This window comes from Podarcis filfolensis (assembly GCF_964270895.1).
Source record: "Podarcis filfolensis genome assembly, chromosome: 1".
Classification (NCBI taxonomy): domain Eukaryota; kingdom Metazoa; phylum Chordata; class Lepidosauria; order Squamata; family Lacertidae; genus Podarcis; species Podarcis filfolensis.
The window spans coordinates 12,025,451-12,049,420 of record NC_139604.1 but is presented as its reverse complement, the minus strand read 5'-3'; the positions used below and the strand labels follow the sequence as shown (position 1 = coordinate 12,049,420).

General features: G+C 40.0%; 1 protein-coding gene across 1 annotated transcript in view; it reads left to right on the top strand.

Moving 5' to 3' along the window:
* The window catches only part of SATB2 (SATB homeobox 2), a 118,431-nt gene that overhangs the window by 24,048 nt on the left and 70,413 nt on the right, over positions 1–23,970 (top strand). Inside the window, exons 3-5 of the mRNA XM_083628900.1 lie at positions 2,332–2,508; positions 22,827–22,953; positions 23,643–23,766. Coding sequence (XP_083485026.1) covers positions 2,332–2,508; positions 22,827–22,953; positions 23,643–23,766 — 428 coding nt within the window. The remainder of the gene's footprint in view (positions 1–2,331; positions 2,509–22,826; positions 22,954–23,642; positions 23,767–23,970) is intronic.

The window sequence follows — 23,970 nt, the reverse complement described above, 5'->3', positions numbered from 1 at the left end:
GAATTAGGAGAGCAGGCAACCTCTCATGCCATAGGGCTAAAGGTGGGAGTACAAATATGATATATTGCAATGACAGAACAAAGGAGCATTGCCTAATTAGTTGCTCTTCTTGCAAGGTTCTCAAATCAGCATTGTGAGCATCTCCATTCCAAATGAAGGTAGCATCTCATGGTTCAATACTTTTCACTGGCCATTTTACTAGCATGAAGCTACAGTATATCTTCATGCAGCAGAAGTAAGGGAGCCATTGACCAAGCTTTATAATGCGTGGCTGGAAATTTCTTTTTTAGAAACTGACCAGTGTTTGTGATAAACCACTGCAATCTCAGATGGGGGGAAAGTGGATTGAAACACTGACCCAGTCTTTCCCAGATCTGTGGGAGGATGAGAAGAGCGGGGAAAGTGTGTAAGCCTGAGGCTTCACTTCATTTTGTTCCAGCACATGTCAGTTGTGCTGCCATTGTGTTATGTGTTCAGCCCATTCTCTGTTTACCTCCTTTTTTCTGCCTACCCCCCCTTCATTTGCTCTGTTATCCAACTCTCTTTACATGCTAGAGTGCTTTCTTTCTTTCCCCATCCCTTTTTTCAGTACACCTTTTCTAGTCATCTTGTTCTGTGTGTTCTCCACTATTTCTGCTTCTTCTCTCTAAGTTTGGTGGCAGCACTACACAAGACTTGCTCTCTCAGATGTACCTCAGTGCCTGAGATACATGTGGGTTGTGCAGCATAGTTGACTGCAACAAACTGGAAAAAACTGGTGCCAACTTCAGGAGGAGCCATTGAATCCAGTGAGAGGAGAAGCAATGCAAATATAGTGATGCAGACATTCTTATATTTCCAGGTTTTTATGAGCTTGAGAGAGCTTATATATTTCTAGAAAGAGGTGGGAAAGAACAGCAAACCATGGGTAGTTGGAATTCCCTAGGAGGCAGCAAATGTCAAAGAGGAGACTGCAGTTGGCCGTGCACCTTATGTTGTGCAGGCCTGTGCTCAAGGCTGGGAGATTGCTTAACAAAATAACCTCTGGTGGGTCCCTTCTGATCCTGGCAAGCTCCTGGCTGTGTAGTTACTTGGTGACAGCAAGAACAGACAGCCATTTAAATTCCCTACAAGTGCTTTATTGGGGTTAATGTGGGAAATTTTAAAATATCTGTTTGCTGTAGCTGCTGCCAGACACAGATGCCCTGGGGTGACACAAGTTCTGACTGGCCCTGGGTACCAGTTGCTAATTCCTGTGTTAAGGCATTAGAAAGCCTGAGCTCATGTCCTGTTTCAGGAATATATTTTGTGGGTATTTTTAGCTAATTCAGTTTTAATTCCCTATATGTAAAGTAGGAAAATTAGTGGTGTATATAATTGGATTGTTCTGAAGATGAGTTTTTCAGGATTGAAAAGCACTTTTACACAATTAAAAACTATAGACATGATGAATAATATACTTGATTTATGGTAAACTGGACCTAGGAAGTTAGTGGTTAGAGCAAAGTGATAATGATTATAATGTGCTTGATGATTTATTTGAAACAACTCAATGACATAATCTCCTTCTGAAGACCTTTTCATAATCTATTTATTAATCTTTAATAAATGTTGAAGGATTTTTGTGTGTGCTTTGTTAGCAAAGAGAGAAAAAGAACTATTCCATGTAGTTCACAGTTATTCTGTGGTGGTGATTCCTATAAGCTTGGCCTTGTGTACTTGAAAAACCACCTGGTTCCCTATAAGCCTACTTGACTATTCAGACCCTCTTGGAAGGTGCTCCTCAGAGTGTCTCTGTCTTTTTGAAGGTGGCAATGTAGTCTTCTCAGTTGTTGTACCTTTGTATCTTTGGAGCTTCCCGCCCCTATTGGTTTGTCAAGTGCCCACCCTAGCTGCTTCTAACCAACACTTTAAAACATTTCTATTCTTTCTAGATTTTAATGGAATTTGATCTTATGGCTGTTTGAACTGATTTCTTGTTTATTGTTCTGCTTTTGTATAATGTTAATAGATATGTATAAAAACGTTTTTAGCTGCCTTGGGAGTCTTTGACTGAGAGGTGGGATAAGACTATTTCAATTTGGTGATGAACACTAGCTTAGATTGCTTTTTTAAATGGTTAGACAAATCCATAGATATTAGGTCTGCTAGCTAAGTGGAAATCCCACGCTTAAGAGGCAGTGCACTTCTGAAACCTCGGTGCTTCTGGGTGTACAGCAAGGGAGGGCTGTTCCTTTAGGACTTGCTTGTAGGCCTCCCAAAGGCATCTAGGATCCTGGATTACCCGGAGCTTTGGTCTGATCCAATAGCTATGGTCTCTAATTGTGGATTCAACCATCTTTTCCCCTCCAGGTTTGATGATTCCTGTCTTTTGTGTGGTGGAGCAGCTGGACACTTCTCTCGAATATGATAATCGAGAAGAACATGCAGAGTTTGTTCTGGTTCGCAAAGATGTGCTTTTTAGTCAGCTGGTGGAGACAGCACTCCTGGCTCTCGGATATTCTCACAGCTCTGCTGCTCAGGCACAAGGTACTGCATAAAAGTATTTGATTGTTTCGTCACTAGCATGCAGTAAGTTCTTCCATAGTCTCAGGATGTATTCTAAAGGCAAATAAGGAAGCTAATAGTAAACCTTAAATCTGCTTACATTACATGGAGGAAATCCCATTGAACAAAAGCCACTTTGCTCCTTTTTCTGCTGTGCGAAGCTCAGCTATGCCAGCATTTGGCTTAGTTTGTCATCCTAACCCAGGCTCATGGTTAAGCTCCCTGCAATCTAACCATGAGCTGTTAACCAACGTTTGTTCTTGGGTACAACATGTGGTTAGTTTGGAGAGGGCATCACCATGGGTCCAGGCTAAGCCAAATCTTGGCTTAGCTGGGGGTGGCAGCAAAAAGGACTGGAATGAGTAAAGTCACTGTCAGGAGCCCACACATGCACGCTAAGCCAAAGTTTGGCTTTATATGATATGCAGACCAAGCCATTAGCAGATGTTCCTGATAAATATAAAGACTTTACAACAACAATAATTTCTTCCTCCAATAGAAATTTTATAGCTGATTGCTTCCTAACAATTAGTGAGACAAATTAAGGAAATCTACTTCAGTTGTCTGGTTAGATTTAGATTATAAAAATACTAGATTTGAGAGACCTTTCTATGAAGGAAAAAATGATTAAAAACAAAGCCAAACTTTTAAACTTACAGTCCAGAACTGAATATATTAATTGTTGTAACAGATGAATGTTTTAAACCTTATGTGTTATGCAGCTTTTGTTTTCAGCATATGCGTTTACCTGGAGAGAAGCTGAACATTCCCTTACAATTTTAATGTCTTCTTTCTTTCTTTCTTTCTTTCTTTCTTTCTTTCTTTCTTTCTTTCTCTCTCTCTCTGTCTCTCTCTCTCTCTCTCTCTCTCTCTCTCTCTCTCTCTCTCTCTCTCTCTGATCTGTCACCCAGTTAAAGAAATCTCGGTTGTTCCCATGAGCTTTAGTTGATTACTGATTAAATTTACATAAATTGAATGAGTGAAAACAATGACAAGAAGCATACTTAGTTTTTAGATGATGTATAGATGTATATGTGTATTATAGCCGGCATCCTATTAGAAAAGACATTGCCTTCCATGAGTGAGAAATGACCGCTCCCCGCTTAAAACGGGGGGCGCCCTTTGCGTGGACGCGTGCAGCCCCTAGATCTGGAGCGGCTCCAACAGCATAGGCTTGGCTTTGCCTTCCCTCAGGTGGGATACCTGGAGGTCTCCGCCTACCTCAGTCAGTTGTCCAATCCCACCTGGGGGAAGCGTTGCCAAGGAGACCAGGCCAGGTATGGGAGGGATTACCTGCCCACACAATAGAGGGAGGATCTTACCTGGGAATCCTCACTTGGCTCCAGAGCTTCCATGAGTGAGAAAAGAGAGAATGTTTATTTTAATATGTAGCTTTAGAAGTACTTTAATATATATTTTAAAAGTCTGCTACCCAATTTATTCACAGTACCTTTTTGTAGACCATAGGTACTGTTTATTCAGTTAATCTAAACGATTAATTGTTTAACAGTACAATCCTTTACATGTATATTTAGCAGTAAGTCCCATTTTGTCCAACGGGACTTACTCTACTTTTTAGGATTGCAGCTGAAATGTTGAAGCCCTAACCAGCATCACCCCACCCTAAAAAGAGGAAGTTGCTGAAATTATTTGTCTCTGCATTTTAGTAGATTCTTTATAAAGGAGTGGAATGATACTTCTTGAGTCAATAAAAATCATTGGTCTTTGCTTTTTTATATATATAAATAATTTGGATGGTTTGCACAGTTATACTAATTTAAGGCTGTGATTCTAAGCATGTTTACTTGCAAATTAATTTCACTTAATTCAGTAGGCATTCTTGCTTAGCAAAGCTGGTTAGAATTGGACCACAAGTGGTTTTTAAATAGTTTTGGGGCACAAACCAGTATTTTCATTATTTACTATAAAAATGCACCTGACAAATTTGGATATATTCTGTAAGAGTTTCAGTTGTCAATAAAATCTAGGTATCCTGGAACATGGACTACTAATAAAACAGAATTTTGAATGATTTTAAAAAATCAAAGCAGTGTGATAAAGAATATGAATCATCACCAGCTTTATGAGCGAGCTTAAGGGTCTAACTGGAAATAAAGCGTATGTGTAGTAATAGTCTAGCGATGTTGCACTCAGTTACCAAACATAAAAAAGCAAGAAAAGTGTTTTAAAAGAACCACTTCATGCCATTTTAAGGACATTTCTTTTTGAATATAAAGGTCACTATATCCCACTGCTTCTGTCATGCTGAACCAGCTTCCTCTTTGACAGCACTATCCATCTTGGTTAACACAGTTGCTTAACATGTTGTGAGCTAACATGTGGAACATTCTGAATTAAGCAGCCAAGGCATCATTCTTGGCATCTACAAAGGGAAGGAGATCCCAGGAAAGGGTGCTTTATGGAGGCATGCAGCTTCATTCACTGACCCACACACTTGCTGAGCATTTCACTAGGGGAGGTATATGGGAACTCATGTGGAGGAAGAGAGATGGACTCAAATAGGCTACTGCCTGTTTCATCCTTAGGAAACAGTAGCTAGGCTAACAGGTTAAACATTTATTTTCTTGGCTTGCATATTTTGTACCTGTCATGGTCCAGAGACTGCTCTGTGTTAATCCAGATGCTTCTACGCACATTGGAGTGACTTAGAAAAAATACTTGGAGGTAAGGCAAAATGCTACATTTTATTCTGGGGCCTAATGTTAGTAGTTGCCACCACATCACACTTTTAAAAACATTTTACTTCTAGCCATCCTCTGTGAAGCATCTATACAGTCAGCTGCTGTGAGTTTCTGCAGCATTTGCTTACCATATAAGCTGACTTTCCAACTCACCATCTATCTGTAAATGGACTGTATGCTATTTTTTCCATGGACAAATGCCTTTCAAAATTTCAGTACCTTTTTTTGAATGAGGTGTGGAGTTGAGAGAATAGAAACTCAGGTGATATGACTGAGCTGCTGGGTTAAGAAGGGAAGATATTTCAGTTTTGATACTTGGTTTGCGGTCATAGGCAAACTGCTTGTCTCAATCTTTCCCAGAAGGCAGTTTCTGGTTGGCTGGTACCAAACATCTCTCTGGGAAGTTTACAAGCAGAACATGAGGTCAGCAATATTCCCATGTTGATTTTCACCAATATCTGGTATTTATGAGTGTATTGGGGAAAGGTTCTCAATAACTGAGTTCATGTTTGTGTCAGTCCTTGGCGTCTCTAGATGGGGGTGGGCAAGACTTTAGTCTGAAATTCTGGAGAGCCCCTGCCAGTCAAGGTAAAGGTAAAGATAAAGGGACCCCTGACCATTAGGTCCAGTCGTGGCCGACTCTGGGGTTGCGGTGCTCATCTCTCTTTATTGGCCGAGGGAGCTGGCGTACAGCTTCTGGGTCATATGGCCAGCATGACTAAGCTGCTTCTGGCGAACCAGAGCAGCGCACGGAAACGCCGTTTACCTTCCTGCCGGAGAGGTACCTATTTATCTACTTGCACTTTGACATGCTTTCGAACTGCTAGGTTGGCAGGAGCAGGGACCAATCAACGGGAGCTCACCCCGTCACAGGGATTCGAACCGCCGACCTTCTGATCGGCAAGTCCTAGGCTCTGTGGTTTAACCCACAGCACCACCCGTGTCAAGGTAGACAGTACTGAATGAGATGGACCAATGGTCTGACGCAGTATAAGGCTTTTCCTATATTCCTACATTGCCTCTGAGCTATCACCACTGACAGGAAATGTCTCCATTGACACAGTTTAGATGTCTCAATAGACAGAATTTGAATGGTGCAGGGGAGAGGATCCAATAGTTAGGTGGGAAGTTGTGGTGGGCTTGGCAGTGTGAGTGAGACTGGCACCTTCACCTCCTGGAGGGGTGTCCTGATTTTTGTTCTACTTGCCTGCAGGTAAAGGATAATATAGCTATTCAGACAGTACTAATGGGAATGTTTAAGGTCAGGTGTATGATGTTTCTATCTAGGTAGAAATTAAATGTGGATTTAAGTGACTCAGTGAAGAGTTTTTGCTATCCCAAGCAATTGCGTTTATCTCTGTAGGGAAGTCTGCTTCACATATTATGAAATTCCTGGATGGAAGACACATCTGAATAGGAATTATCATTATCTCCTTTCATGCAGGCTGTCACATACAAAGGTTATACAGGGTGAGTCCTTTAAAAGAGGCCTTGTGGATACAGAATACACATACAGACTCACCCTGTATATGCGAGTAGTACATACAGCTGTTGAGAACGTCTTGCAGGGTACGCACTGAATACATAATAAACCCCCTGCTTGTCCCCTGAGAAGAGGGGCTGCAGTGGTTGTCCATGGAGCTGTGTACTCTGGTCCATGAAGCTCTGCATGTAGAATCAGGCTTTCAAGGACATGGGTGGATCAGAAGTGAGAGGACGTAAACTGGATACACACCCCAACGTGCATTTGAGTGCAGATGCTCTCTAATCACATTTCAGTATTTTCAATGGATAGACATCTCTGCTTGGATGCATATTTAATTTGCATCCCGTTTTAGCCTGTTCCTGATCCAGCTAAAGAGATCAACACTTGGATGTCCATTTCCAATGCAGATCTCCTTCGCTGGACTGGAGTAAGGTGTGGGGTAAAGAAGGAAGCTGAAAGGGGATTAATGCGTCTTCTTTATGCCCTGGCACACTTTCCCCTAACTATGGGGTTTTTCCATGCATTCACATTTATAAATAGAAAGGCAATATTTTAAAATTAAAATTAAGAAACAGAAGGAAACATTGTATTTTGATATACCAGATTTTTCATCCGTTTACCCCACTTTAATAGGGAGGGGGAAGAGAGATAGGCTGTAATGTAATAATATAAGAAGAAAGGAGCAAAATAAACCATGAAATGTTTTCATGGGGCTACATTTGTATATTTTATTTCTTAGATTAGTTTGTATGTCTTTGTTATATTCTCCTTCCTCCCAGTGTTACGGAGAAGGGTTAAACTTCACACAATTTTCCTTTTCATCCTGTTATATCTGCTTAGAAAAAATGCCCTGAACTGGCATTGGAACCAGAGTTTCTTACAATCCAGCCCAGGAATGGGGAGCCTGTGTCCCTCCAGATGTTCTTGGACTACAGCTTCTATATACAGTACCTGATAATTGACCATGCTGTCTGGGGCCGTTGGAGTTCGACAACAGCTGGAGAGCCACAGCTACCCCACCCCGCCCCGATTTTGCGATAGCAAAGAGCTCAATGTCTTTGGATAATTGTTCATGTACAGTAAAGAGAATCTGAGAGATGGAGAATGAGTCTGGAAAAAATGTGTGAGTGCTTCAGCATACCGCAGTCATTTTTATTTACACAATAACACTACGACCGGAGCCTGGATAAAGAAATTGTATCTCAAGTGGCATCTGAAAGACTAATCCATGAAAGCCTATGACATTATAACTTTGTTAGAATTCACTTCATCAGATGCAAATGAAGTCTTGTCTATGAAAGCTCTTGCCATAATAAACTTTGCTCTCTGGAAATTATATCTCAAGTGTTAACCATGTAATCCAAGCAGTTGATAGAGCAGGGATCCCTCCCCCCCAGTTCAACAAGGGTACTATTGTTAAATCCCTTTATTTTTGTTTATACTGTTTTCATTTTAGTGTCAAATGAACACTGATTGAAGAGTCACCTTTATTAGCATCCTGTCTAGTCAAGTAATGGTTTAAAAACATTCAGTCACTCTTCAATAGCACATACACCCACTTCTGTTTTCCAGCACAACCAGAGTTGTTGATGGTCAAACAAAGATAGAAAATCATTTCAGGAAAAATCATACAGCCATTTATAAACAATCTCATAAGTTCCCATTCAGCCTCATTGAATGTTGCAGGTGTCCTTGTATCTATTTTACCGCAAGATTATACTTGACATCTATGTATTTGTTGGCGCAGAAGAGAAAATTTTAAGTTGTGGCTTTTTCTTTATTATAAAATCAGTTTTGTTATGTACTGAGTTGAATAGGATCCAAACTGCAGCAGTCTGATTGGTCCTAGAACAATAGGATCCAAAAGGCAGCAGTCTGATTGGTCCTAGAACAATGCAGCAGTATGATTGGTTGGCAGGAACCACCCAATCATGCTCCAGATAGAAGTGAATCCACAACCTGATTGGCTTACAGTAGAATTCCGGAATTAGCCAATCATGTGCAGCCCATTGTGTAAATAATGTATATAAAGCAGATACCTTGAGGGGACTTTCATTCATTCCTCCTCACCACTATGAGCTGAATAAAGAACATGAAAGCACTTTGCGACTCTGAGTATATTTCAAGTTTGTAATGTTAAAATAAATTATTGTTGAAGTAACTTTGATTATGTGCTGAACACCAGATTAGTATATTAAATACATGCATATTTAAAAGGCATTTCCCTGACAGATTGCTTAAAAATAGTTGGATGGCTTAGAATTTTAAGATAAACTTAAGGCTTACTACTTTAAATATCTTTGTACACTTGATAGTATGGGAAAAGGTTGGTCTTGCACTGGGGAAAATAATGTCTTAATACTGTTCAGCTACCATATTTTCTGCTCATTATATTTTCATGTTAATTGTACATTATTCTTACTCAAATGAGTTCAGAGAAGTTTTAACATAGTAGTTTGGCCAGGGCCAGAATGCTGCTATATAATTTTAAGCTCTGAAGTTTTGTACGTGTGCTATAATTTTAAGTGATAGTGTGTGTTAACTCTGGTATCTGGGCATAGCTGTTTTCCAAAGGCTTGCAGCATTACTCGTGTACACAGTCATAGAAAGCAGTGCACAAGGGCTAACGACAACTACTATTCACTCTATCACAATACTTTTGGTCAGTTATCTCTAACCGTTTTTTTTTCTTTGTACGCATGAGGTTGAAAGAGAATGTGTGTGCCGTTCATGACTCTTAGTTTTGTCTCCCCCCCCCCTTTGCATATTTTGTTTTTGGAATATATTTATTGCATAAGCATGGTTGGCGGAGTTCTCCTTCAGCTCCAGACAAAAATCATTAGTGGACTAAGTAGTAGATACTTCCTACTTACATTCCCAATGGAAACCCATGGCAAATACGTTGTTCATCCCAACAGCCGTTACCAGGGTGTTGTCTTTCCAAATCTGTAGCTTTTCAGCACCCTGTGTGAATTCTGTGAAATACTTGTAAGAGAAGTGGTGAGGGAAAAATGTTGATTTTTAACATTATCTGGCAGAGATCAACTTCTGGGCAAAGAGGGCTTGCCAAGTCGCAAACTGAGTAATAGAGACAATCTTACATTTTTACTATTACTTAATTTTTCTAAGGCTTGAAATAAATTATTAATCTATACACTGTTTAGTGAAAATAAAATTGTTGTTTTAGCAAGCAGTTGCAATTCAACCCCCCCCCCCCGCATGCAAGTCACATGCATTTAGTGTTTCATCCTTATAAATAAATAGGTAATTTGACAGTAACCTGTAATGTTGTTACAATAAGAGTGGCATTGAAAAACATTATTTGTGATGCATTTTGAGATTCTGGTTAAAAAAACCATACATCTGGCAAAGTGGACTCTAGTCCACAAAAGTTTATGCCGTAACAAAATTTGTTCTAATTTAGAGCTAAAGAGCAAGTTTTCCCTGGGAACAGAGCGGGGCAGGGGAAAACCACCCGGATTGTCCCTAGCAAGCACGGGTCAAGTGGAAAACCACTCAGACCAGCACTTTCTAGGCATGGGATAAGTAGAAGTGTGGGTGAGCCCCAACCCTGCAATCCAAACCCCTGTGTGTTGGATTGGGTGGCAATCAGCCTGTGGAAAGCCCCTAAATGGGGTGTTCTGGGGGAGAGTCTGAGCCAGTTCAGGGTCCACTGGATGCTCAGCAGGCCCCACTGCCATCACTAGATAGCACTAGGCTTGAAATAGGAGCATGCTCCACCCATGCCTTTTGCCCGGTTCTGTATTAGTGATGGGACTATGGATGTGGTGGTTCGGTTAGTGATGGGGCTATGGATGTGATTATTTGGCTCCTGATTTATTGACATGTATCTATAGAACACAGCTTATTAAAACATGCTTTCTGTTTTCAGCTTTGTATTCTTTAGGTGTACACTTATAAGTGTGGTGTGTAAAGTAGACTTGTGATTGTCCTTTTGTACAGACTCCCCACCCCTCTCAATCCCCAGAAAACTGAATTGTTGTGTGGGTCTAAAGGCCCATGTTCAGCAAAACAAGTAGAGTAGTATCTTGGACATTTAAAAAATGCAAGTATTTAGCAGAAGACTTTCAAATGGTTCATAAATAGGCAGCTTTGATTCACTTTGTTTAATTTCTTAACAAGATGATTATAGAGGGAAAAGTCACTATGCACTTTAAAAGTCATGTGACTTTGTGATGCCATATGATGTCAGTACACTGCAATGCCTGGATTTCTAAAATTTGAGGGAGACCACCTCTGTAACTCTCATATGAAGAATGGAGTATTTATTCATGCATTCTAAACAGCAGCATAAAATATTCCACAAACCTTAAAATGGTACCACATGATTGCTTCTGGATAAGCAGTGCAAAGCATCACCAAGGCAGGTATAGAGTCACATTTATTTTGCTTATGATACATTTTTAGGATACAAGTTTTAGGGTGGTCTTTTTGGTTTTTTTGCTAATTCTTTCTGCAGGGAGTGACTGAAGGTAAGTGTGAAGAACTTGTTGCAACAACAAATGCAATATGTAACTTCTTTCACCCTGAAACTCCATTGTAGATAAGGAGTAGCTTCGCAATTGGGTTTGCAGGATTTTTGTGAATGACTGAAGAGAAGCCAAACAGTGCTTTCTTTATAAAGCTCAAATAGTTGACTTCGTCAATCCTGGGCTATATGAATGATGGGAGGGAGGAGGAAAAAGCAAACTGAGACACTAGTTCTTAAATGTAGGTCTTGTAAGGACCAGCTGGAATGAAAAGAGTTCAAGAGAAGAGGAGCAAAAAGATCCTGGTCTCTCAGCACAGCTGATGGAGAGGCTCTGCAGTCCCATCTCTCCCTCTGCTATAGCCAGATAGAATGGCTGCTCATTCATATCTCCAGAATTCTTCTCCCCCTGCTTTTGTTATCACTCCAAGTATGTTGTTGATGGATGCATTGCCCATCTCATCCATTCTCCATTGCATGGGGACATTTCTCATCAACTAAATGGTCATGATTTCAAATAAAATGCCTTGGATTGATTGTATTAACATCTGAGCTCAGATGCATACAAGCAAAAGGGGGGAAAAAAGTCCTTCGGGATTTTGGAGCAATGAAGTCTCCTCCTTTAGTATTTTTCTTCAACATATGCCTTACTGTTAGAAGTGATTACCTTGGCTCCTTGGAGGGTACGGTCGGTGTGTGTATGTATGTTTAATTTATATGTCATGAAGTTGTAGTTTGCAGAGGAGAAAAGCATTTTAAAGAAGTCCTTTTTTTGAATGGCAGCCAATTCAATTTGGAATATTGCTTATTACAATTAACCAGACAGATTCTGCTTGTTTCTCTGTCACTGAATCTTGCCCCTCCCAGAGTTGGAATTGTGGTGTTCCCTGTTGAAGCTAGATGCAGACCAGATCCATATGTGAGTTAGAGCAAAGATCTCCCTCTTTATACCAGAGCTTAACATTTTCCTTTCCACGGTCCATCCCCTGGGGCATCCATATCCATCTCTTACTTTACGAGCAATTTTCAACCATTATTTAGAAAAAGATTGATTTCAATGATACATTTTAATGAAATTTACCATTTGTACTTCAAATGCTTGCGCGCTTCCCACAGGCATCTGGTGGACTATTGTGAGAACTGGATGCTTCAGTAGATGGGTCATTGACTTGATCTAGCAGGCCCCTTCTTATGTTCTTACATAGGTCCTGACCAAAAGTGCATATCAATTGCTACATGGAACCATTAAAATGTTTTTAGTTTAAAATCAAATGCACATTTTAACAATAGTTTCTGTTTCATTCATTAATTAAATATATATATTTTACCCTGCCATTTTGAAAAAAAGAATGTTTCTGAGGTGGCTTAAAAATAGTAAAAGTAAATAGTAACAGAGTAATCCTAACTGGGATGTGGGTGGTGCTGTGGGTTAAACCACAGAGCCTAGGGCTTGCCGATCAGAAGGTCGGTGGTTCGAATCCCCGCGTCGGGGTGAGCTCCCGTTGCTCGGTCCCTGCTCCTGCCAACCTAGCAGTTCGAAAGCACGTCAAAGTGCAAGTAGATAAATAGGTACCGCTCCGGCGGGAAGGTAAACGGCGTTTCCGTGCGCTGCTCTGGTTCTCCAGAAGTGGCTTAGTCATGCTGTACGCCGGCTCCTTCGGCCAATAAAGCGAGATGAGCGCCGCAACCCCAGAGTCGGTCACGACTGGACCTAATGGTCAGGGGTCCCTTTACCCTTTAATCCTAACTGGGGCCAGTGACAATCATAGCAGTGGAGTCATCACTGGATCCAAATCCCTGTCCTCCTCCTGCCAGTAAAGCAGAACTTAGAGGGGATGGTTTTATGCCGATTTTTGTGGTGCCAGCTCCAGGATGGGCACAGCTGAAGCCCTTGTGGGGATCCACAAGGCTTCAGAGCCTACAGATCCAAAGCCTCTGGCACCCTGTCCCCAAATAACCGATTATGGGGCTTTGCGTAGGTTATTGTTGGTGCGAGAACTACCAACAGTAGCTTGCCGCCCACTTGTGCAGAGGTTAGACTTTCACCTCAGTGGACTGCACCCCCCCCACCAGTGGAGGCTGGTAAGGAGGCACCTGTGCTGCTTTCTACCCTTCCTCCACTGTCTCTGAGAGCCAGTGTGGTGTAGTGGTTAGGAGCGGTAGACTCGTAATCTGGGGAACTGGGTTCACGTCTCCGCTCCTCCACATGCAGCTGCTGGGTGACCTTGGGCTAGTCACACTTCTTTGAAGTCTCTCACCCCCACTAACCTCACAGAGTGTTTGTTGTGGGAGAGGAAGGGAAAGGAGAATGTTAGCCGCTTTGAGACTCCTTCAGGTAGTGATAAAGCGGGATATCAAATCCAAACTCCTCCTCTTCTTCTTCTTCTTCTCTAGCATCAATATTAGCGGATTAGGATTTCAGCTGAAAACATCCAATAAACCACTGCAAAATCAAACACCAGGAAGGCATTAAAAAATGCAACAAGCCATTTAAATTTGGAGCTTACAATTTAAAAGAGATAAAATCAATCGGCCAAACCTCAAATTCTAAAATGGCAACCAATAAAAGAAAGATACATTACGAATTTTCAAAACCAGGTTGAATAATATAATTTATATTTGCATGAGCTCAGGAGTAGGAAATGGGTGCATGGAACAATATGGAGCCTTCCAAAGATGGGGTGCCACTATGGAGAAGGCTTGCTTTACTGTCATTGCCTGGCTAACCTCCACAGGTAGTGGTGCCTTGCATAATGGGTGGGGTCATATTGGAAAAGGGGATCCTTGAGGTGTCCTGGTTTCAAACTGTGTACAGCTTTATAGTCAAATACCAACATTTTTAATTGTGCCCAGAAATGCATGGGAAACCAGTGTGATTCTTTTAAAAGTGGTGAGATTGTTCCGTGTAACCCAAGTCTCAAAAAAGAGTCTGAAATATCAATTGTGTTGCCTCTATATCTGGGCCAATATTTTGACTGTTCTTTGGGAAAAAACCTTTGAAATTAAATAACTGCTCCTAAAATAATCAGCTTCAGAAAGCTTTATTTAATTCTTGGACTAATTGTGTTCTCTTCATAGAGTTTTTATTAATTCAGTCTAGTTACTTAGATTAGATTAATTTAATATAATCTCTGAGTTAGGGCTCTGTCATAATATTTCCCAAATGTGAAGCAGCATCTATTACATGAGACTAATCTTCATGCAACAAAACGCAAAACTTCTATATAAAGTTACATGGCACTGAACTGAGACTGATAGTATATATTATTATACATTGGTTGAAGGGGATGGAGGAAAATAATGCAATCTTATATACATGCCTACTCAGGAGTAAGCACCATTGAGTTTACTATTGGCTAAATGCATATTTGATTGCAACCTAAGCCATATATCAGTGCAACTCTCTGAAAGATAAAAGCAGCAATGTTAAGCACTTCACGTTCCCATTCCTATGCGAAGATTACAAGAATTGAGTGCAAGACCTTCTGTATGATCTGTGGTCCTAGGTGTTATATATGTTCACAGAATATTAACATGAGCAGACTACTCTGTTCTCTTCAGCTTTGTGTTACTGTCAAATGAGCATTTTCTTTAAATAAAGGAAATACAGCTATGTGGGAACCACATGCAAACCAGAACTCAGCTTTCTTACTGCTTCAGAACTAGTTATACCACAGCAGAACTGTGTTAGGTTTCTCGGCGGGCTGTTCATTCAGCTCATGGGCCAATTTGTGTGGGATTGTGGGAATAGTCCACTCTGTTAATGACATGGATATGTTGCAGCCTGCATAGCTGAGCCAATTTTTCTGTAGCTTTCTTCTTGGTACCTAGGGGTAACAGCTGTATTAGGAGATTTATTTGAAGTGGAAAGTCAATGAGACCACAGTCGGACTAGTCCTCAGAACTTACAACAGAACCTCTCTTGCATGGACTGACAAAGTTGTCTAGGAGGAGAAGGCTTTGTTTCTGCTCAAGTCTCATTGTTTACAATAGGAAGGGAGGATGTGTCAAAGGAGAATCACATGCCTATGCATGCCCACACCCCTCAGCGCTATTACAATCATGATAAACATCATCTTAATATTTGCAGCTTTGATTATGACCCGCAAATGTGTCTGTAATACGCCCCTTTAGCATATGAGCTGCCTGCTGGCCTGTATCTATGTGTGTCATTATTTAAATTGTGATCCATTAATAAAGGAGAAAATACAGAGAAGGAAACTATTTTGTAGTAGCACTGACCAGTTTGAGCAATATGGCAAGCCCTTTGCTTATTGTTTGTAATGAAATCTCTTCTGAAGTTTATAACATGATAACTTGACATGCCGACATATCTTGTCACAAGCAATCTTTAGCCAATTTGGCAGCAATTCTATCTTTTATTGAAATTTGGATCAGAAATGAACTCCGATAGAATTCTTCTAGAAGACAAAAAACAAATGTTAAGTTTGGGATGCTTAACCAAGTGAAGGGCCTAGTTTAGGCCTATTGATTCATAATAAAACTGAAGGTTCTAGCTGGAGAATGACCTGTTTTTAATTCTTAGAATTTAAGTTCTACTCAATAACATTGAGCCTATATATATAAGTGTATACTTTAGAACAGTGATTTAGTGATTGGAAGATACCCAAAGTTCCCAGTCCAACAAAGCTAAAAGTATCCAGCAAATGAATGCTAAATACTCATCCTGTAACTGAAGGTCACCCTTCTGTTCTGTTCATAAATTGAAGCCTCCGAGTCAAGCACATTGGTTAAAGTGTAATTCACTATGTGTGGTTTTCCAGGTGATTTGTAGGTGCATATGTCACTGTTATCACATTGTTTATTCCTGTTTGTCCACTGAATTGTTTATTACAGTAGACCTGAGGCTTATGTGGTGAATGTGGGGTGGGGATGGCTCCTTTTGTATTGACATTAACATAGTAATTTGCAGCACACAATAAACATAATCATAAATCAATGCGTTGGTGAGCATAATGCTTTCCTTGGAGAGATATTATGAGGTTTAATTAATTAATGTTGGTAAAGTGTTTTGAGATCCTCTGTTCCAAAGCAGTTTGGAACAGCAAAGCTGTGTTGAAGTAAAACCCTGCCATCTATTCTTACCTTATCATCAGGGCCGGCCCTATGATAAGGCAGAGTGAGGCAGCTGCCTCTGGTGGCAGATGCTGAGGTGCAGAGAGGGGACAGAGCTATGAGTGCCATGTAGCCTGCCTGGTACCTCCTATGGTAGCCTGCTGCCCTAAAGTACAGTAGAAGATACTGTCCTACTTTCACCAGTATTGTAGTAAGATTCAACTACCAATGAAATTGGCTTCTGTGCATGCTGGGGGAGGCTGCCGTCTTGTCCTTTGCCTCAAGCAACAAAATATATTGAGCTGGCCCTGCTTATCATGCAGACAGTGCCATATGCAGAATTATACAAGTGCAGATACTTTGTAGCGTTCATTCAGTTGCTCCACAAGTGCTAAACTGTATCGGGTGCCTTGCTGAGAACTAGCGGCATTTTAAGTGCAGCGAGAACCTTTGTAGTGTAGGTGAAGGGAGTTGATACTAACCCTTGCTTTCTTGATCAGCAACACCTGAGCCAGGTAGTATAGATTTATTATTTGCTATGCATTCAATAGTATGTAATCAACCTGCTAGAACTGTGGGCACTTTAACTGATATAATGAACATTAGTTAGTTTTTGTACCATTTGGTGCAGTACTGTCATGTAGTGGCTGCTGGCTATGTTGTTGACATGTGATTCTATTAGAATCAGAGGTGCCATCTTGCATCTAAGATTGGGGGGTCCTGGCATGTGACGTTGCATCATTGGGAGGAGGCTGAGCACGGAGTTCAGCGTGGAGTGGCTTTCTCTCTCATGCTCAGGAGAAGCTGGCATAGGAGTATTATCTTAAAAGGTAAAGGGACCCCTGACCATTAGGTCCAGTCGTGGCCGACTCTGGGGTTGCGGCGCTCATCTCGCTTTATTGGCCAAGGGAGCCGGCGTACAGCTTCCGGGTCATGTGGCCAGCATGACTAAGCCGCTTCTGGCAAACCAGAGCAGTGCACGGAAACGCCGTTTACCTTCCCGCCGGAGTGGTACCTATTTATCTACTTGCACTTTGACATGCTTTCGAACTGCTAGGTTGGCAGGATATCTTAAAAGATGTCAAAATAAAACCTTACAAAGGAGATCAACTACAGAGTATCCTTTCTACATTATTTATAGAAGCAACAACACCTTTTGGGGTGTTCAGGTTATTACAGAAAGCATAATCTTCTTTTATAGCATATCTAGAGCCATGTAATTGAATGCTGCACTTACTGAACCACATTTATGTTATTTATTTATTTATGAATTCCATTTTACAGCAAACACATTCAAAAGTTAGTTCCCCAAAGAGAATTTAATATTAATCTTAAGAACTTTCACAGGTATGGTACTTTTGCAAGGGAAAAACAACAACATAATCAATGGGAACACTTAAAATGAAGTGTACTACTATGACTTAAGCAAAAGTTTAAAACAGAGTAGACTAGCCTAAACCTGTACAACAGCAGGATACAATCTGCTTATCTTTCAAATTTGAAATGGCAAGATACGCTAAAATATCACTTGTATAGTCTTCTGCTAAGATAAAGTCTTAGAATGAAGACATGTGATCGTCTGCTATTTTATGAGAATCATTTGCAGTAATGAGTGGCCTATGCTGATTAAGAGGTATTTGAAATTCATTGATAAACTTGTATATGTTGCTTGAGTATGCTGATACTACCATTCTAATTTCAGACCTGTTCTTAATATAGGTCATTAAAGCAGGTATTTTATTTGTATTTATTTAATTAAAATATTTGTAACATGATTTTCAATTCCATAAGAAACCCCAGAGGCAGTTAGCCACAAAATTTGAAAAATAATGTGTAAGCAAAATAAATCCAGAATGGAGAATCACTGTTCATCAATCAGATCTACAGAGAATGGCAGAAAATGAATTCGATCAAAAGGCTTGCAAAACAGAAAGGTATTTACAGCATGCTAGAATCTCAGTAAAGATGAGGCAAATCAGGTCTGATGAGGAAGGGAGCTACACAATCTGGGTATCTCAACTGAAACAGCGTATAGCAGACTGGCTGAAAACCAGCTTTCAGGCTAGCTTAATTTCGTAATTCTTACAGGTTAGTTATGCATTTGGACCAAAATATGCAAGCACGCACACACACCATATCACATGTAGTGATAGGAGTAAAGTTTGAATGGAGTTTGGAATATGATCATCTCAAGTTGAAACGGCCTCTCTCCATTGCAAGTTGTGCCTGGTGACTTGGAGTTCGTCTTCCTTGCAATGGAATTTGCTGCTGTTCTTGCCAGTTTCTTGCCCACTCCAAAAGTACTAAAAAGTCTTACAATGGAGAGGTGGAGGGGTTCCCTAGTAAGAAAAAGGGCTTATTAGGTATGGGCAAAGCCTTCACAGCTCTCTGCTTAACTGGAGACCCCCATGTTCAGGAACATGATTTCCTGCCAGAGAGCATGGATTTGTACTTTCCTTAGCCTTCCAGGGCTAAGTAAACTATTGTCCCATAATACAGGAAACCTATGATGAGCGGTTTTAGAAGCATCACTTCTAGTAAAGAAGAGGACTAGCAAGTCCTTTTCTGGCTTGAGCAGGTGATGCCTCCTGTTGACGACTGTCTCTTTCATTTCAAAAGCAAGTTTTTTTGGTGCCTGAAAAGGTTATAGGATGGGGAAAAAACATTCCCAACCCTCATATTTTTTCTCTCTCTTCTTGTGAGCCCTTAAAAGGTCTGTCAAATACCTAAAAAGATATGCAAGTAAAGCCTGTAAACCAGAACTGAAAATCAGTGAGCTAATCACTAATCACATAGCACTGGCTGAAGGAATAGTATGCATTTTCAGTACTGTAACAAAGAGAGAGGACTTGGAGCAGGTGTTAATGCGCAAAAAGCACTGAGCGTTATGGTAACACCTGTGTTTCTGTACTGTTAGCCAATACAATTTCTTCTTCATTTGTAAGGCAGAAGAGGAAAAGCACTGGTAGCAACAGAAACTAGCATTATGTCTTCTGCATTGCTTTTGTGCTAATTTCATAAAACAGCTCTTAGTTCTGAAACTTTCACTGCTTGTTTCTCCCCCAGTGTTGTTGCTTTAAACTTTATGGATAATATTGCCACAGAAATTCCTTTTATTGACTTAAGAGAAAAGCCTATTGAGTCATATAAGCACAGAGGCTCTGCATATTATTATCCACATAATAATAATAATACACTATGTATTTTAAATATAGGAAGACAAGTGTCTTCCAGCACTACACAGTTTTATGATTCTTTGTAGAACTTTTTAAAATATTGTGTTGCTTACTGCAGCAAACTAGCAAACATAAAAAGTAAAATAGCTTGAATAATTAGAAAGTCAATTAGTTGACATATATAATGTAACAAGTGCATAGACATGTTCTATCTCATTTTAAATGTAGTGCACACTTTTATTACAGAATATGTTATTGTTTCTTCTGTCCTGTTAAAAGTCAAGATCAAACCTATATTTTACCCAGTAAAGTATAGGGATTATTTCAAGCTGAACTTTATAATTCCAATAAGAAATTGAAACCTTCGATTTATCTATGCACTTGTCCTATCCTATTTATTAATTTGGTTGTATAGGCTATGTCCCATATTCTTTTTTAAAAAATATTTTTTTATGAAAAGTTTTCAAAATAAAGTACAATACTGTAAAAGACAAACTAATATGCAGAAAATAAATAAGAAGCAAGAAGAAAATAAAAAGAAGTAATAAAATAAATACAAGGTCCTCTATCACAATTATATCTTAACTCTTATTCCCCACACAGAAGAGTGAACCCTCCCAGCTCTTAACTGGGAGCTTCCCCCTCTTTCCCCAGCATCCCATTCTGGAGATCCTCTCTTCCCTGCTCCTTATGCAGGGCCCTTCATCTACTAAGCTTCATATTCTTGTTGGCCATGCACCAGTTGAGGGTGGCTACATCTTTAAAAGATCTTTACTAGGTAAAGATATCCAAGTGTGTTGCTAAGGGATCGTTAGATAGGTGTCAGACAGTACCATAATTTCTTGATCTTCGGTCAGGTCCATTTCCCTCCCCCCCCCAACATTCATCTTTATTAAAATATATTCATCTTGCTTGATTATTACCTACTAGAATGAGAAAGTACTCTGTAATCTACGCTTAGGATAATATTTTATTCTTTTGCTAATTATGCTATTTTAAATGTGCATTTTATATTTGACTTTCTTTAGTAATGTTTTCTTTTGAAATCTTTAAGATGATTTTTTTGGTTAACTTTGCTGCACTAAATGTGCACTCCGGTAGCTGACCTCTTTAGTAATGCTTTATTTTCAAATCTTTAAGATAATACTTTAGCTCCCTGCTAATTACGTTGCTTTGAACATATACTTTGTATTTTACTTTCTTCAGTAATGTTTTATTCTGGGTTGTTTTATTTGATGTTTCAGTGTAGGTTGTGAACCACGTTGAGATTTTTTTCTTAAAAATTTAAAGTGGTATAGAAATGAATGATGATGATGATGATGATGATGATGATGATAATAATAATAATAATAATAATAATAATAGTATAGACCCTTAGCAGTCATAAATGAAGCATATACACATATTACATTATTACAGTTGTGTTTTATGTATTTCTTACTGCCCTAACAAGATACAGAGGACTTCCTTCCACAGTCATGTTGAGTTATGAAAATGCTATAGTTGTCTGTAGTCCAGACCTTTAACATGTACAGAGCAGACCACATGTCCATACTCACCAAGATGGCTTTCTGATTTGCTTGGCAGATCTTCCTCAGTCTCATAGTGTAAACAATGTACTTGGGAAAATTAGGTATGAAAACCCTGGAGGGTTCTCAGTGACAAGTGTTTCATATAAGTAGAAAGGGCTCTTGTATCCCCCCTTTTTTTTGGTCCTCAAAGTAGGTCAATATGGAGCATTTGCAAGTGGCACTGTGCTGGCTGTTTTTTGGGTGGTGGGTAGGAAGAGAAGCTAAAAGCCAGTTTGAGGATTCTTTCACCTGTATGTGAATAAGTTCTGTGCTAGGAAATGATGCCCTTTAAGAAAAGCAGGCTTTATGTTGGCAAATGGAATATGGTATAAAGAGCCAGCTCAGAAGACATACGGTATTGTGAATGAGTTTTGTGTGTTATTGTGCAGGATCAGAGTCTAGGCACTATTTATACTATAGCATATTCAGCACCAGATTGTGAAACCTTAGTACTGGAACAGTGGCATGATTTTAATGTTTTGTTCTCTTTATGCCTGTTTTAAACACTTTATGTCAAGCAAGAGATACTTGTTTTTCTTCTCCTTGGCAGTCCTTCCAGGAGTGTTTTGACCCTCGAATACCAAGGAGTTTATTCCAAAGCATTTTGTTATGAGGTGTCTGTTAATTTAGCCTTCTGTGTCAATGGAATGTGCTGAACTAAATCCCAGTTTTGTTCTTCTTAATTTTGTTGTTTCTGAAATGTCATAATTAGCAACCTTTTGTTCCAGTTTTATACAGGAGCGAGTAAAAACATTCCTGAACTATTAACATTTTACTGATCTCTCCCCAGAATCTTAGTGCTGGCCATCACAACTGGGATGCTTTCAGTTTTTTTCTGGTTGTGAGGCAGATTGACTGCTATCGGGTTGAATAAGGAGGGCTGCTGCTCCCTGCTTGCACTGGTCTGTCTCTGATTAACAGAGGCATGAAGCAGAATTGGTACTGGAGCAGCAGGGACCAGTACTTGAGTTTGTGGATGTTTCTGATGGCATTGTTATACACACATTTTTCTTTTTTTCTTTTACCCACTTAAGTCTAGAGAGTCTAACATGTCTAAAGTGATATCCCGATTTCTTGAAGAGGAAAAATCAGGATATCACTTTAGACACGTTAGACTCTCCAGACCTAAGTGGGTAAGCGAGATGTGTGGAGTAAGGTCTGTAACTAATTGGAAGAAGGAAACTTCTATGGACAGGCTCATGGATAACACACTGTTATGTGTATGAGCTAGAACTAGCGTAATCAAAATCTTGGGCTCATGTATTTTCCCTTTCCTCTTTGTCCCACATGGCTGGGGAAGAAAGATGTCTGCAGCATTTACTTTCAGTTTCGAAGTATCCTGGCTTAGCAGTGCATACGAACTAGAGACTGTGGTTTAACATAAACTTAGGCCAGTTTCTAAACAAGCCATCTACAAACCATGGCTTTTGAAATTTGCTTGTTTAACTAGCCAGATTTTGTTTGAAACTTTAATTTTGGTTTGTTTGTAATGACAGGCCAGGATACTTTGAAAATGGAAGTGAACATTGCAGGGATCTATGGATCTACACATGAAGAGTGGTATACAGATTAACTAACTAGCTAACTAATTAACTAAATTTCTCCTGACCAGGCAGGAGAGGGGGAAGCTGGTGCCCGAGCCCAGGGCTTCACTCTGGCTTGCTCTAGCTCATGCATAGTTAGCATTATATGCAAACTAGCCCAATATAGTAGTAAGCCTCAACTCCCTGAACAAATAATTGGATGACTTGGTAAACTGCAAATATACATTAATTTGTGTGTTCCATTCTTTCATTTCAGGTATAATCAAACTCGGGAAGTGGAATCCTCTTCCGCTCAGTTATGTAACAGATACACCTGATGCTACAGTTGCTGACATGTTACAAGATGTCTATCATGTTGTGACATTGAAAATTCAATTACAAAGGTGGGTATTTCTGAGCATCTGCCCTCCTCTGAGCTGCTCTGCCGATCACAGCATTACTACTGAGATTAGCACATCCTGTCTTCATTAATTTCTGGGCTTTTGTTGAAATGCAAAACAAAATGCAGGAAGAGTGGCTCACCTGGCAGCTCTTCCTGGCCAATATTCTAACTGTTTTGATATGATATTGGAGTACAGACAAACTCAGTCAATCATTTAAAGAGCTTTTCCTCTAAGCAGTTCCCAGTTTAGTAGTTCCTCCAGGCCTGATCAAATACTTAGCACATTATATCAATCAGATAAATCCTTTTTTTTATGTTTCTTAGACTTATTTAGAAATTCAGAGCTAGAATTTGGACTGTAAAACTTGAGTCATGTTGCCTTTTGCTGAAAGCACAATGGCAGAGAGCTAGTTTCAATCAGAGGTAGGGAATGTGATAATTGTTCCAAGTTCAGGCTACAGTCCTGCATTCAGTTATCTTTGCTCAATCCTATTCAGTTCAGAATGTAGCTGGAGGAAATAGCTACACCATGGGAGGGAATGCTCACATTAAAAACCTGAAAGACACAAGCATGGGATTCTAACTTGTGTCTTGCGTCACAGAGCTTTATAGCTCTTGCATGTAAAGAGCAGCGATCCTTGCAGGTGATGTTTTCCATCTGTTTTAGTCTTCTGTTCTCTGTTTTCACAGTTGTTCAAAGCTGGAAGACTTGCCAGCAGAGCAGTGGAACCATGCCACAGTCCGCAATGCCTTAAAGGAGTTGCTCAAAGAGATGAATCAGAGCACGTTAGCCAAAGAATGCCCTCTCTCTCAGGTCAGTGCTTCTATCAGTGGCAGAGGTACTCATCTTTATGAAATCCTAAATTTGGATCACAACACACACAGATACATTTCGGGGGGGGGGAATATTGCATCCTAAAAGAAAGAGGAAACCCTAAGTTGTAGGGATTGTAAGGACAGGACCATAGGCAGGTGTGGTGTTGGAGTGAAAAGAGTATAAGCCGGAAGATAATTGCTC